The sequence below is a fragment of the Rhinolophus hipposideros genome (genome assembly GCF_964194185.1).
Source record: "Rhinolophus hipposideros genome assembly, chromosome: 7".
NCBI classification, from domain to species: domain Eukaryota; kingdom Metazoa; phylum Chordata; class Mammalia; order Chiroptera; family Rhinolophidae; genus Rhinolophus; species Rhinolophus hipposideros.
In genome coordinates, this window is record NC_138053.1 from 53,898,399 (window position 1) to 53,915,310 (window position 16,912).

A 16,912-nucleotide genomic window follows, 5' to 3' on the forward strand; every position below is an offset into this window, starting at 1 on the left:
TCTATGGGTGGGCTCTTCCCTTGGTTGGTGGTCATCTGACCAAGTGAGAAAAAACAAACAGAAAGCTCTGACTTCTACTCCAACATCCATTTATGCAACATATAACCATAAATTAATTATACTGAAATCTATGAGCCAAACAAGAAAAAACAGTCCACTAATACTATAATAATGCTGACACTATTAATATTTATGTAGCACTTTGGGAAAGTAATTTTCAATGTACTCTCCCATTTAATTGGTTTTTTATCACATGTCAAGTGAAGAAAATCACTATATGTGAATCCTCCTTTCATAAGGTAAGAATGACCAATCTGAACCATTCTAAGTAACAAACAATATATTCATTATTCATTCAAAGTGTAGATACCATCATAAAGATAGAGAACTTTACAGTTGACAAATTATTTCTCTTAGATTATTTTACTAGATCCTGAAAACCACCCATTGGATAAATAGTGGCTTAGGGTTTATCTGTTATTGTTTCAACAAAAATTTATATTCTTTCAATGAATGTTATATGCTGAACACTGCAGTGGGTAAAACAGAAATAGTTTCAGCCCTCAAATGATTTTAAGAGGGAGACATATATGAAACAGATGATCACTATATATGTGAAATTATAAATTATGATTAATAATGTGAATAAATAATTTTAATCACAATTACTACTGTGAATTTATCATAATCATGAAAGACTATAACTAGAAGGAATCTCTGAAGATGTGACATTTAAGCTGAAACCTGAAAGATAAGTAGGGGTTAGGTTTTTTTAAATTAACTATTTTAATGTATAATTTTCCCTAACTTTTCCCCTAACTCCTCCCCCAAGAAGTGTTATGTTAATACCAAATACATCTGTATATCTGTTTATGTCCTATATGTATACGAGGTGTGATCAAATAATACAGAGAATGTTTAAATTTAAAAAAAATGTATTACGGTAAAAGACACATTGCCATTCATCAATCCCCCTCAAAATACTTCCCCTCACTTCGAACACACTTATCCCATCATTCTTGCCACTTTCTGAAGCAGTTCTCAAAGTCCTCTTTTGTGAGTGTTTTTAGATGCACTGTTGTGGCTGCCTCGATGCCTTGAATCATTTTGACTTTGGGGAAGAGTGAGAAGTCATACGGTGCCAGATTCAGTGAATAAGGTGGATGAGAACATACCGTAATGTTTTTGTTTGACAGAAATTGCCCTACCAGAAGCAATGTGTGACATGGAATGTTGTCATGATGGAGGATGGTTTATGGCACACCTCAAAACACATCTTCTCTCAACCATAGCTCACACCCGACTGCACCAAACAAATTGAAACTTGTCACACACTGTCACTAAGCTTTGTGGCACCGCTCCCCAAATTGAAGATCCCTGCCTTTCTGTTGGATGGCACTCGGCAGCAACATTCACTGTATTGTTTGATCACACCTCATATCTGTACTTTATACATGAGAACTAATTGTAAAACATACACCAACATTAGCTTGTGGCTTGATTTCACTTTTCCATAATGCTTGGCAGACTTTATAGAAACAGATCAAGAGAAAAACCATCAAGTGGCCACTCACTTTGTGATATCTTCAACCAGCTTTGAGTGTCCACCATTTAAAGCTAAGTCTAATGGTGTGGTGCCCTCTTCATTGGGTAAAACCAAAGCCTGGACTCCCCCGGGAAGGCACACAAGGAACTGGGAAAGCTGAGGCAGGCCCCATCTCACAGCCAGGTGTAGGAGAGACTCTCTGTGAAGAGCACCTGAAAAAGAGACAAACCTCTATTAGTTCCTCTGTTTACAAAGTTTGTCTCGTACATTTTAGCAGAGACCATATATTTAGACATAATAAGGATGGCAGAGTTGGAAGGAACCATCGTAGCTCAAACACCTCACTTTAAGATGTGGAGAGGTCAGTGATTTGTCCAAGGTCAGGCACTTTTTAAGTGCCTCACTTTTTAAGGTGTCCTTTAAGGAGATGGTGCTATTCCAGCAGGACAGGCTCTCAGAGGCCAATGCTGGAAAGCAGCGTCCCTTTCCACACTTTGTCCTCAGAGGTGTCTCCCCTGATGAGAAACTGGGACAGAAATGGGCTTCACATATCCAGAAAACTGGAGACCATGGTCCTTCTCAAACTTCATATCAGTGCTTTGACCCATGTATTAAATCCCTGGGATTATTTCCATGTTGCCAAAGCCAACCCAGTGCTTTGCTTAAAACCCAGGGACAACCCAGTGCTCGGCTTGTCCCTTTACAGGTGCCCCTTTTCAGAGGGCTCCTGGATGGTCTGTGTGTCTCAGTTTTCATTGTGGTGTTTGCTGCTCTATATTATGGTTGTGTCCTAACTGTATCATCTTACAGGCTGAGGGGGTCCTTGAGGTTTTGATTCCTAACATCCAGCATCCTATGTGGCAAACGGATATCATTCAGTATTTGTGGAACTGAATGGCAACTGACTGCTAAATTTCAATTACTTGTGTATGTTTAAATTGCCTTATTTGTACAGAGTGTTTGTACACCTGTATCTGTACACTTGTATTTCTACTGCAGTAACTCAGTGCCTGGGACATAGGTGGCCCATGATAAATATTACATTGGAAATATGTAAAAGAATAAATTAGCCTACATTAAATAAAAATGTAGGCCCATGAATGCCTTAGAAGTCAAAGCACACCTTAAAACAAGCCTAATCTTAACAAACTAAACATGTAAATCCTAACACTCGAGATCTTTTGGAATAAACATGCAGTAAGAATCTGAGCTGTATACACCCTCTAGTTAATATAGGAGAGGGGCGATGGGCGGGGATGTTATTGATGGTATTTGTGATCTGAAAGAGATCCAGAGAACACTGCACCCCCTGGGGTGACGGGCCACAGAGGGTAGGGACCTGCTCTATCTTTTCTCCCAGCACAGTGCCTGGAACATGTTATGTGCCCCATAAATATTTGTCTATTAAATGAATAAATAAATAAATGACCAGTGGGTCTTTCCGTGGTGAGTACCCATGAAAATTAGCTTTTAATAAGTATAGTAATTTGGATCTGCAGCTGCTATTTGTAGCATCTATCATTCTTTGTTCTGCCTCTGACACCTCTCGACTAAACTCAGAATACAAATTATGTACTCCCCGACACAAGCTTAGATGGTGAGGACAAAAAGACCTACTTCTCCACATAGCTTCCTGGCCACATTAACGTGATTTGCTTATCCCATTGTCTTCAGTAGCATAACTTTACTATTCTATTTACTTACCCAGGCAAATGACTGACTGTTCATTATGGGAACTTCCTTTAAGATCCACCAACCCTTCTCAACACACAATTTAATCCCTAAAACCAATGTTTAACTATTATGTCATAATCCACACCCAATCCTCATTAAACACCCCTCCTTGCCTACCACCCCTTCCCTGTATTAAAATTCAATCATTAAACCAAACTTCAAGTTCTCTATAAATTCCACTCTTGCCTTCCACATTCAAGACACCACTAGGGATCTACGGAAGGGGACTTCTTTCTCCCTCACCACAGCAGGCAATAAACTCAGCTGTCTTATCAGCAGGCAGTGGTGATGCTGTTGGAAGAGCCGGCCTCCAACAAAGCCCTAGTTTGAAACAACCAGGAAATACTCCATGGCACATGGAAGCAAAAGAAACCTGCTTAGTTTACATTTTTAATGAATTTATATTGCGATTTTTCTATATCTGGGTAAATGAACATAAGGCCTTATATTTTAAATATGTAAATGAGCCCGACTTCACTGTACATTTGTTCCATCATCCATCTGTGCAACACAGCACAGACTCCCCTCCCCCCAGTAAGATGACATCTGAAATGACTAAACATCTAAATACAGACATGGTGGTGCACCCTTACCAGACATTTGTTTAATATACTCGAGATCTTCCAAAGAGCTGTGTTGGCTATTAAAGAACTTTAATTATTTTAACCTTTAAGTTTTTGATCTTTAAACACATTTTATCAGAAAGTAGTGTTTTTATTATTAACAGATTCCCAACAAGGCATGTTTGATAACATTTCCATTTGTGTCCTTCCTAAATAATAATCATGAAGAGAGTTGTTAGGATCAGGTAACAAAACAGACACAAGTGTGAACATCCCCCTGTTAGCATGAGAATGTCACCAGCCTCACTAGGATAGAATTTCTAGGCCATAGATCCCCATCTAAATCTGGTGAGAATGTCCCATGGTTACACAGGGCAATTTTCTTCCAAGAGAAATATGACCAAAAGGGAACATCCAAACTTTTTGCATTCGAATAATACCATTGATGAAGGTAAGTATGGTGTCAACCATTTAAATGGGTTCCCTACAGTGCCTGGGGGCACTGCCCTAAATACCTGGGGGTTCACTGTATTTAGCCTGACCCACAGTATGAGTGTGGGGAGAAGTTGTTTCCTCTACCAAGAGAGCTTTCCAGGCCTGTTCTGCTAGTGCAGCTCCTTCTTCTCTTCCTTCTGGCTGCATCCTCACATCTTGTCCAATGGGAGACAATAGTAAACATGTGGGACTGAATCACACTCCCTCCTCTTCGCCCACATCCCTCTCTCTTCCAGAATCTACCTACTTTCTGGGGAGGCGGGAAGAGTGGGGAAGAAAGATCTTCTAATATTTGAAGAAAACAAAAAAGCTGACCAAAATGTTTTAAGAAGAGAGCATTCTCATTCAGTATAAAAGTCCAGACAGAGTGCAGAATCTGGCCAACAGCTTGAAATAGGAAACATCATAACGTATATACATTATTCTGCTTGTTATAGAGTTTCAGATTCTTAACAGCAGTCAGGAAAACAAGCTTTGGAAAGGGGTTGTACCATTTAGCAGAGGTGGAGGTGTTTAATTAAAATGAAATCTTTTTTTTCCCAAATAAATAGGTGTCTTCCTGTTTAGTTGGTGCCAGCAATTATTTGAGCCAATATAACTCAACAGAATTACTAAGAATTGCTCTAATGGCAAACATTAAAAGGTATGACCTATAACACCCTAGGAATAAGATCACCCAGACACAAAAAGGAACTGAGCAGGCTGGGTCATTCAATCAACATTCCCGTCACAGCGTAAAGGGAAGTTCATCTGCTCCAGACTGAGAAGGAGGCTCAAAGACTATGCCCCTCTCTTGCCACACCTCAGTTTCTCTGCCTGGAAACGAGGGTGTCACATCAAAGACCCCAGGTTCTAAGAGTGTTCATTCCCGCCCTGGATTTTTCAGAATCAAGAGTACATGAAATACAGCACACACCAAGAGACCTTCCAAAGTACTTGAAACACAAGAGCAGGGCTAGCCATACAGTTTGGTTATTACTGAAGGAAAGTGATTTTATTTACTGCTCAGTCCAAATTTAGGGTCATTATCATACCTATACAAGATCTGACTATGCCTTTCAATTAGCAATAAATTAAGGCTAGGAAACTGAAAAATAAATTACCAAGCTCTCAGGAACTCACATTCACTACTAGAGAAAATGTAAATGGGTTCAAACACTTTGGAAAGCACAGTGGCATAATCTCATAAATTTTAAGAAACAACTAAGCAATTCCACTCCTACATATAAAACCTAGTGAGGAACCTATGATTTTTTTGCCCATTTTACATGGACAAAAATGTAAAATGGTCAAAAAGAGAAGTGATCTTTATGTCCATCGGCAATCGAATAAATTGCACTATAATCATACACTAGTATTCTAACAGCAATAAAAATCAATTAGACTCACATAGAAGAAACTAAGAAATACAATGTTGAGGAGGAAAAGTCATAACAGAATACACAGAATACATTTCAATTAATATGAAGTTTAAAATAGTGAAAACTAAACCATATTATTTAGGCATATAGAGGTAGCAAAACTATAAGGAAAAGCAAGGAAATGTTTACGCTAAATAAAAGTCAGCATAATACCTCTGAGGGGAAAGAACAGAATGTCACTGGGAAAGAATGAGGGGTGTTGGTACTTCTGGGGTCCAATGGTGTCTGTAGGTCTCTTCCCCTCTACAACACCCAAAACACACAGCTGGGTTCAAGGTCCTCCCCAGAACAATTCAAACAACTTCTGGGGTGAAGTCCAAGCATCAATCTTTTCTGAAGATTCCTAAGTGATTCTTATGCAGTCAGGGTTGAGACTACCTTACATAAATAAGTGGTTAACAAAATACATATCTATGCTTCCTTTTTATACCACTGTCTTCCCAATCAGGTCTCAATATCTATTAGGTAAAAAAAGTTTCACCAATGAATAAGAACAACAACAAAAAATTGTGACTTTTGCAAGTTATTTTTAATCCACATTACTTGCTGCTAAGCCAGGAAATAGCCTTAAACACTGAGCAAAATATTAAAGCTAAAATGAGACAGGGACAATAATCTAGAAGCAAATGATATTTTTAAACACAAGTTACTTCAGAAGTAGTTCCACTTTGTGGGATTTAGTAATGTTTCATAATTCCTGAGAGGAGCCATTGGAATGTATTCAACACTAAATTTATGAAGAATAGTTCTTTTTTAATTCACATAAATCCAATTCATTAAAATAAGTCCTACTCTGGTTTCCAAAGCAACACATACATATTTCATGGAGGTCTACATTTCTGCGTGTAAGTCATTCAGTAGACAAACATTGAATGACACTACTATTATATGTCAGGTCCTGTGGACACAGAGATGGATGTGGTCCTTATCTTTGGAAAGCATACAGCCAGCCCACTTTTGTTCAGAGTAAAATAAATACGTGTATCTGGCCCATGAAGTCACTGATGAACTATAGCTCTAGGATGAGATACAAAGAGTGTGGATAGAAACAAGGAAACTATATGACCTACAAGAAAACTGTGCTGCAGGTTAATTCAACCTACATCATGTATCATGATTTGAAAATTTATCGATGTTTATAAAATGCCAAAAATGATGAGCAAATAGTAAAGAGAGGAAAAAAAAAAACTATCACCAAAAATGGAAGAGAGAATCTGGCACGAGCGCCACACACAATCTCTGATATTTTTTCAGGACTCTCAACGAGAATGGAAAGAGATGTCGTGTCTAGGATATCTGCCATTTAGATAATCTAATGAGGGCTTTGGTGTGTGTATAAACAAATCACCCTTTTATACAGAAGATCAGAGGTTGGTGAGTCCAAGGATTAGAGTATAAATAGACATGGAAACAGAACATCCATGGAGCACGACACCAACATGGCAGGCATGGTTGGATCAGAAAGCCAAAAGGCAGAAGTAAAACAAGCATAATGACAGGTTTTACCTTCCTGAAACTTCTTTTCTGCACATTTGAGACACTCAGATTACAACCATCCCTGACTGGGAAAATACAAATCACACACACACAATTATTCCAGAAAATTTGCATTGTAATATACAATACTGGAATGCACTTTGTGGATTTTGCATCTCAGATGGGTTGGTTATACTTTATTTTACCTCATGGAACTAGTACTAAATCAACTGAAACACTAAAAAGTCATTATCAGACTCAAAGATGGCAATGTAATTTCTGGCCTTCACAATCTGGGGACATTTCCAGACTGAATTACACACTGTGAACATCAATACAAGATAGTAAGAATCCAGACACAACACTGTATAGTGCAAAGGAGGAAAGACTTAAAGGGTGGAGTGTCTGGATTTGAACACTCAAAGAGATGTAGCTTTGGGCAGACCACCTAATTCTCAAGTTTTAAGTTGCTTGATCTGTAAAAAGAAAAGTGTTATCTGTCCTGCCTACTATTCAGGATTGTCAGGGGGCTATGAGGAAAATAACACGTGGGACAGAGGTCTCAAGAACTAGGAAAGCCAGTATTGGGGGAACTTAGTCATACATAGTTATCTGTTCTTTTAGTACAAAAAATATATAATAAACAGTCACTAAATTGATATATGATATGTTTGAGAACAGTTTTCCTGTGCTTATAATTTAAAAGCATAATTTAAAGGAACTAGCTGTCTGCTTAGGAGGCACTATAATTGCATCAATGTAAGACACCAGATGTGTCATTAAGACAAATGTGCTTCAGCCCATGCCTCAGGCATAAGCAGCAATTATGTCACACCTCCTTTCCAGCCTGTGCAGTCATTTTTTTTCATTTGTTAATATTTCTTCAAGGCTGATTCACATCCACCATCAGTTATTCGTTGGATATTTGCTGACAGCCTACTATGTGCTAGGCATTCTTTGCTCTACCTTCATACTACTGGGACCCTCCCAAAGGACCCACCAGGAACCCTGTTCTGTTTGGGAGACAAATGAAATACAACGCAGTCTAATTTGATTATTGACAAGCAGACAAAGTGTTGACTCATCATATCTTGGAAACAGCTTTTTGAAGTCTGAACGGGGAGTCTGAATTCAAGCACAACCAGGAAACTAGCCATTCATCTGAGTCCAGGCAGGGTCCACTCACTGCCTTTGCACTGAAAGCCAGAGCCCCAAGTCCGAAGACCCAGACTGAGAAATACTAAACTCTGTGGAAATGAGCTATAACTTCAATGGGAGATCTCATCTCCTGCTTCAGCAGGGGGGCACACTCAGCAAGGGATATTCTGGTAAGAATAGGAAAAGGTAAATGGGATAAACAAAACTGGAAATCAGTATATAAAGTGCTGTCTACCTGGAGTGAGGGTGGGGAGGTTGGAAAAGTTAATTAGAAATCTAGATGGGCAGCTGTTATGCATGAATGAAAGCAAAGAAATGAAACCACCACCACCACCTTTATTTCTTCCTTACTAGGTAGTGATGACTATAAGAACTTATATTCCTTGTGTCCATCTAACATGTATTAAGCAATTTACATGCTTTATCTCATTGAATCCTGCATGAGGTAGGGACTATTATCATTCCCATTTCATAGGGGCAGAAACTGAGGCTTGACACAATTATGCAATTGCCCAAGTTCACTCAGATAGTAAATGGAGCATCAAGGATTTGAACCCAGACTTCTCTGTCTCTAAAACTAAGTCCTTCACTATTATATCTCCCATTAAGCAAAGAAATAATTGGGCAAAATAAGACAAAACCAAGAAGAGAAGGGCAGAAAAGACAGAACTTGAATAAATCAACAAATGGAGAGTAAAGAAAAACAAGCAGAAGGAAACTAAGCTACACCAATCCTCAGGGTCCAGGGTCACAACCCACGATCCAGTTGTTGGCCTGATATGTCATGTGCGCACAGACTCACACACCCCACGACAAAACTGCCGAATAAAAGCTGCTACAGCTACACTTGGGGAAGAGAAAGTAGGTATGTGGGTACCATCCTAGGGTAGGATTACAGAAGATTTTGAGGGGTTTCTACATGTATAGCTTCACGCCGACATCAAGGCCCATGTTTGAAAGAGTCAAGACAAGGCCTTGTAAAGTTCACTTGGGCCCAGTAAAGGGGGCGGGAGGGCATTGCAACAGGACACAGGTCATTTCTCTAAGAACGTGCCGTCACTTCTGGCTCACTGCCTATCCCCTTCCCCCAGGCCCCTCCCAGCCATCTTCTTCAACCACCAGTCTTTTAAGATCCAAACATTGGTAATTTTAAAACCAATACTCTGTTTATTTTTTAAATAAAATAGTGCAAGGACAACTGCCAGCATTCAAATCCTATTAAAGAAATCTAGGAAAACAGCAAAATTTTAACTTTTTTCCTCAAAATAAGTATTAAGAGATTCCTCAGCTACTATCATTTTCAAATTCCATTTTAGTCCCTTGTATGTAATCAAAAACTGTTACATGCATCCTGCAACATTTGAAGAGTTCCCAGAGAAGAGAATCCAGGAATGGGACTCGATGAACCAGAGGTAAATTTCAAAACCTTCCACCTTCTCGGATCCTTTGGAAAGCAAATTAAGGGTACAGTACTTGAAAACAAAAGCTTCCACCTACTTCTTTTTTTTTTGCCTTGAAAAAGATGATAGAGAGGGAAAAAGTAACCTGAATGAAACCCTCTGCTCTGTTCCCCAGATGTGAGAGTAAATATGTAATTCTCTATTGCAGTCTAAGGGCCACTGGTGCCAGACAAAAGTAGGAAGCTTACTTTTTAAGGAAGAGTTTAAAAGAAGAGCCTTTTCTTCTTTAAAACATAGTATCTTCAACAAAGAATGTGCTTAATAAGAGTTTATTGACTTAACTGAAAAATAAATCTAAATAATTTAACAGGGAAAAAATCTTTTTCCTTAAGAATTCAATTCTGTATCTAATTCTTTACCACCAAAAAAAAAAAAAATTCCTTAAAAATGAAAAGCTAAAAAAGGGACAGAAGACAGAGAAGACATTTTTAAATTAAGGATTTAAAACTTCACAATGATGCACATTTGTGGGCACGTGCATGGCTAAGTGCTGTGAAACAATTTTACCAACTTACCATTGGACCTATTTTAAAGAGCATTCGCTTCACCACTAACATTTATCCAGTGGGTTACCTTGGCAACTGAAGGAATGTAATACCAGCTTTAAATGTCAGAAAAGAAAGTATGGAGGTATTTGGCCCTTTCAATACTATCAGGAGCGATGAAAAGCTAGAAAACAATACTGTGTGTACACAACTGCCTGAAAAATGTCAAGATTTCCAAGAAAAATATGAAATCCCCAGAATCAGTCAATATGTATAATTTCAAAACTGCATTAATTTCATTATGCATTAATTTTAAAACTCCTCAGATATTTTTCTTTTTTGAAGAAAAACCTGGAAACTCCTAGTTTGTAATACTTGTGTCCTTTCTGGGTCTCCTACCCACTGGTATTTCAGCTGATGTTATTTCAAACTTGCTGTCCAGTACAAAGTTTGGGGGCAGAAACACAAAGCTGACATTTCACATGGTCTGTGGGCCAAGTCATAATTCAATGTGCCATCTCCTGGTTAATAAAGCCTGGAACACAGTGAAGTGGAGACCAACCAACCGAGCCGCTAGGCTCCTGCGTCTCATTCTGCCGTCTATTTCTAGAGCCAGCAAATTGTGCTCAAGGATAACAACATCAGCCAAGCTCCATTTCAAGTGTTAAACAAGTCTTGCTTCTTACTGGTTACAGATCTCTTCCCTCTATTCAAAGAAAGATAAACAGATATTTTCCTCTGTCACACATTGCTGGCCCACACCTTCCCTTCTCCTGTTGCCTAGAAAGAAGGTGATGGTTTTTCTCACTTACTGGCTTTTCCTGCAGATGAGAAGCAATATTATGACTGCTCTTTAAACTCCTTGAGAGAACACTAAACAATCAAGACACATTTTAACAGTTGCTGAATAACCCCTACTCATAAACTTTCTTCCGTAGTCCTTTTGGCCCTCTGCATTGCTTTCCTCTTTCCCTATTAGTTGTAAAGTGTAGAAAGACAAACATTCTCCTTCAAAGGGAGCTAATTTATGAAGACTCTATTAATAAAGCAAAGCCTCATTGTAACCATTCTTCTTCTTAGTAACAGTATCATGTTACGTAACCTGTACCTTAAACTTGGGTCCATGCCAAGGATTCTACTTTTCCTTTAAGTCACTATTCATTGCACCATGACTTGTTTTTGCACAGACAGATACTGTTCTTGGATTTGCCCTTCCAACATGGATTCTGCAACTAATGAACCATTTCTCTAATTTCTGGATTCAAATTTAACTCCATTAGTGTTACTTGCACAGTAAAGAGCAGACTTTTGGCATGGTTTTTGGAATCAATAACTACATTCTCTAAGCCACCCTTAGTAGGTCCTACCAGTTGCAACAATTAATTGTCCTTGGGGACAGCCACCATACATCTACAGAATGAAAAGTGGGCTCTCTAAATACATCAGCTGTGTTTCCCTTTATGCCCAAGACAGAAAGGTTGCAAAAGCTCAGTTGGCTTACCTTAAAAACTGCTTCCATTCATAGAACCAATTATAAAGGCAGAAGGAAAGTTTGACTCTTTAAACTTGAAAAAGCAATCTAATAGATAAACTTTGCCTTGTTTTATTAAAGATTTTAGTATGTTTGCCCTGCAGATTCAATTCATGGTATTACCTTTCCTAAATGTTCTCACCACTAAAAGAAAATGGTAATTATGTGATGGAATGCAGGTGTTAACTGATGTAATGGTAATAATCACTTAGCAATATGTCAATGTATCAAATCAACACACTGAATCCCTTACACTTACACAAATTCATATGTCAATGATATCGCAAAAGCTAGGAAAAAAACAGGTTTTGTCATGTTTTTATAATTGGTATAGTGAAGAGTTCCATCTCTCCCACAACAAAGAACGTCTGCCTATAATGAGACCTTTGAATATATGAACTGCTTTTACCTAGAGAACTGCAGAAAAGTCCAAATCAGTTTTTCAAAATATTAACAGTTTATTTTGGGGGAAAAAAATGTCTTGAATCTTCAAATTGTTGCTATATATTGGTTTGTAAGTATAAACATATATATGAGAGAGAGTATCTATAAATATATATGAGAGAGAGAGGTCTTCTCTCTCTCTCTCATATATATGCCTTTTTCTTTTAAGCAAGTGGCCTTTTTTTTTGTTATTAAATCAGAAAACATAAACGGGACAAGGTCTACCTCTTCCATAGGTTGTGAGAGGAGCTACTATGTCCCCAGCTCAGTGCCATCAGTCCCCTGAGATAATATTTGTAGTCCTTTTGGGCTCTGTACCCAAATAGCAGTCACCCCAGTGGTGATGGCAAGCTTGGTGCTTGCCAACCATGTCAAGTTTCTGGGAATACAAGCGAAGGAAAGTAATTTGGTTGAGCAGGAAGAGAAGACTTTAACTCAAAAATTATCTGAGCACCAACAGAATAAAACAGAATATTTTATCCCAGTAAACCTAATTGTCAAAATTATGTCAATTTCTGAGAAAAGGCTTCTGTCCAAAAAACAAACAAGCAAAATCCCCAAGACAGAAAAAAAATTAATTGTGAGATTTTATTGGATAATTATTATATAACTTTTCAAAGTTTTACTGCAAATATGGGGTCCTAAAACCCAGCAAAAGCTTTTAGAATGAAAGCTTTTTCCACAAAAAAAATGGGTTTAATTTTATGAAATAGGAATCCAATTTTATTTCTGGCACAAAATTAAATAAAACCGGGATATTTCCTTCCCTAGGACACATAACGAAGTTGCATTGTGAGTAATGACGGGTAAGATACAGGGCCAAAAAAAGGCTCTGCTTTTCTTTTGAGACATAACAGTCCTTTCAGATTCTGGCTCTTCTCCAGGATCTCAGGCCTTCCTGATAACTCTCAGTGATTGAAAAGGAAAAAAGGGATTTATTATAAAATGCAAGGAAATACATTAATGTTTCATTCAGATTCTTCCATGACAAAGTCATTACAGAAATCAATACTCATTCAGTAACATCCATTTATGCCCCCCTACCCAAAAGCAAAAATAAATAAACACAAAGAAGTTTTAATAAGTATGAATAGTGAAGGTTTAAATAGTTTTTGGATAAGTATTAAAAGAAATAATTACCAGGAAAAAAACTGTTTCCACTTACAATGCCACTCCCACTAACGTATGATAAACTCCAGTGGGCCCCATGCCTCAGTTTATTTCTTCCTTTGTTACTGTAATTAATTTACCTTGAAGACAAGCAACACTAATAAAACATGTACACTAGAAAAAGATGCATTGCGCATTTAAGAGATTCTGAACTGCTTAGAGTAAAACTCTATTCAGTTGAGGGGAAGGGACCAAGATGGAGACATAGGAGTCTTCTGAATTTCCCTCCTCCTGTGGAAGCACCAAATGTACAGCTGTACACAGAGCAATTCTCTGAGAGAAAGCCAGAAACTAACTGAATGACTCCTACACACAAGATGAATGAGAAGATACCCACATCAAAATGGATAGGAAAAGCTGTGACACACTCATCATAAATCCCATTCCCAGCACAGAGCCATAAAATCAGAAGGGAACAGCCAACTCCCAGCTTCTCCCAAAGGAGTAAAGGATCTGGATCACATATCTAATACCCCAACTTTTAAGGCTTAACCCTGAGGGATGGGACCCCACAACACCTAGCTCTGAAAGCCAAAGGGGCTTGAATCCACAAGTCCCACAGGACTATCGCAAACAAAGAAGCAGTTCTCAATGGTCACCCAAACACGAACCATGGCTATCTCTCCAGGGCTTGACGTAGGGGGAGCAAGCAGAAACACCTATCTCCCAGTCTTACTCTGGAAGGAAACTGACTGCATACAAGCTATTGCCTGAGGTCCAGCTTCTAAAAGCATGCATGCAGGGGCTGGCTGGACCCCAGGGGAGCCAGTGGGCATTCATCCCTTCTCACTCAGCTCACTCCATCAATAAAACCAGATCACCAGCATCTCTCTGGAAGGAGCTTGTACATATATCTGGCCAACCAAGGACAGGTTCTCAGCTCACCTGGTTCTGATAGCCAATGGGCTTGCATTCACAAGGACTGTAGTGGATAAAGAAGCAGCTAATGGGTGTTCACATGAGTACTCACTGCAGCTATCCCACCAGGGTTCAGCACAGAAGGAGCAAGCAAAAAAACCAAAAACAAAAAAATCTTATCCCCCAGTCTTTCCCTGGAAGAGGTTTCACTGCATATTTTCCCAGCTTCCACCTTCTAATCAGCCTGAATCTAGGTGTTGAGTGAGATCCTCCCCTTCAGGACACTGATGGGTCTTGGCACACTCTCAAGTACTAGGGGCCACTAAGAACAAAGACAGAAACCTGGACATCACAAAGGTTTCAGTGGGACCATAAGTTTGGGCCAGACTGATTGACGAGTTTCCTTTCCTACACAAGACCAGTGTGTCTAGACTGGGAGAGATGGTTACTTTATGTAATGCCATGGGAAACAGAAAGCCATGGGAAATGAAGAAACAAAAGAGAATATTTTCCAAACAAAAAGATAAATCTCCAGAAATCGATCTTAATGAACGGAGATAAGTTGTTTATCTGATAGAGAGTTCAAAGTTAGAGTCATAAAGATGATCACTGAGGTCCGGAGAGCAACGCATAAACAAAGTGAGACTTTCAACAGAGAGTCAGAAAATAGTAAAAAGTACCAAACAAAAATCACAGAGGTGAAGAATATAATAACTGCAGTGAAACATACAATGCAAGGGTTCAACAACAGACTAGATTAGTGGAAGGAAGGATCAGCAAAACTGGAGACAGGGCGGTAGAATTCATCCAATCAGAGGAGCACAAAGGAAAAAGGGTGTTAACTCTGTCCCTTAACACTAATGTTGTAGAGAAGTTCCATTACAAGTCCATCAAAATGGACCCTACAGGCAATGTTACCTCTAGTACTATAAATTGTTCTTAGAGAAAGTCTTAAAACGTTCCTAGAAATTTTCAAGGAATTGTTTAGAACACCAGGATTTTTATCCCTTTGCCTGTAGCTTCATTTGTCCAGACCAATTGCAATTTTCTGTCTGCATATGTACATACAATACACTCTCTACATATGGAAATCCATTCACATCTGCACACAAAGGTCAACTTTTACTGAGAACTTACTATATCCAGACATTGTTCTAGAAGCTTCGCCATACATTATCTAATGTAACCATCACAACAAGCCAATGAAGTGGGTACTATTACACCTCATTTTATAAATCACACCTTTTGGGCATCAGAACTAAAATAACTTGCCTAGGAGGTATTATAGCCAGGAAGTAGACATTGGCTGCATGGTCTTCATTGCCCACTGACCCTACCAATTTGGAAACGGGGTAGCAATAGCCCCTTCTCACAGCAAGAAAACATGCAGGGAAGTGGCGCCACAGCCTAAAGCAGCTGGCTCAAGAGCCTACCACAAACAACAGTCCTTTTCTCCTGAGGCAAAGCTCTTCACCTCCTGGAACAGAGAAGCATCAACAACCCAGAGATGAGTAGGTCAGGATTTCAGGACCTCGGGGAAACCAGCCACATCAGATTGAGGCTTGGGTCAAAAGTGGGCAGGAAAACCCACCCAAGAAAACAACAATAATTTGTAAGACATATTCTGAACTTGACATAGAGAGGAGATGTGCAAATATTCTGGTGAAGACCCACCTTCAAGGGAAGAATTTCCCAAGACAGTCCACCCAAGAGGCAACTCCAGATGAGTCAGAGCCAGCACGAGTTCCTCATCCAAGGTCGGCAATGATCCCACCGTCAGGGCAAACGGGGTCAGCAGGGTCTGATGGCTACTGGCTGTGAGGCGATCAGCCTGGGTAACCAGCAGACGGGCCAGCCTGCAGGCCATGTTGTCCACGTAGGTCACTGAGCCGGAACCCATGGTCACTGGGGAGTAACCTTCTGAGCAGAGGCAGACAGACACCGTCACGGTCTCCTGGAGCCCATGGCCTGGACGATAAGACAGTGAACAGTTCACACAAAGTCTACAGGAGATGCTATCATAGTAGCCACCAGTCTCACGGCACAGCCTAAACAGACCACGTGCTCCAGGACACCAAGGCGAAAGGAAATGCAGCCAGTTATCTTTAAATGCTGCCAAGCCTGTGGGCCCAAATTAAAGCTGACTCCATCTTCCAGTGACTCCTGATTTTTAAACTAACCTTTATGAGCTCTGAGCATTTCAGTGTCTGTTCTCCCAAGATTACTCAAGATTACTATTACTTGGCACAACTTCACGTTTTATATCTACCCTACCCCCGATTTCAATTTTGTCATCCTAAAGGTCTTTGCCATTTTCTGCTCTGCCATTTCCTCCTGAATCACATGTTTTTATGTATTTATTTAAGTGATCGTTTTATAAAGTAGCACAAAAAAATTATACAACTTCATCGTAGTTCTACAGAGCTCCTCGGAATGTGAGTGGGGGTGGGCGAAGACTACTCAACAAAAATATTTATATATATTGTTCAGAGCCCCCCGCTTCTGAGAATGGCTTCTCTGTCTTATAGGTGTTCTTAATACTTCTGGTATGGGTGGTCACCTAATCCTGCT

At 39.4% G+C, this 16,912-nt stretch overlaps 1 protein-coding gene across 3 annotated transcripts in view; it reads right to left on the reverse strand.

The window, feature by feature from the left end:
• Positions 1–16,912, reverse strand: part of ARHGEF28 (Rho guanine nucleotide exchange factor 28) — a 290,776-nt gene that overhangs the window by 156,114 nt on the left and 117,750 nt on the right. For 2 of the 3 annotated variants that reach the window (XM_081053984.1, XM_081053985.1), the window contains 2 exons: positions 16,016–16,309; positions 1,575–1,758 (listed from right to left, as the gene is read on the reverse strand). In XM_081053984.1, the coding sequence (XP_080910110.1) occupies positions 1,575–1,758; positions 16,016–16,309 (478 nt within the window). The remainder of the gene's footprint in view (positions 1–1,574; positions 1,759–16,015; positions 16,310–16,912) is intronic. The other variant, XM_081053983.1, reaches the window with a different exon arrangement.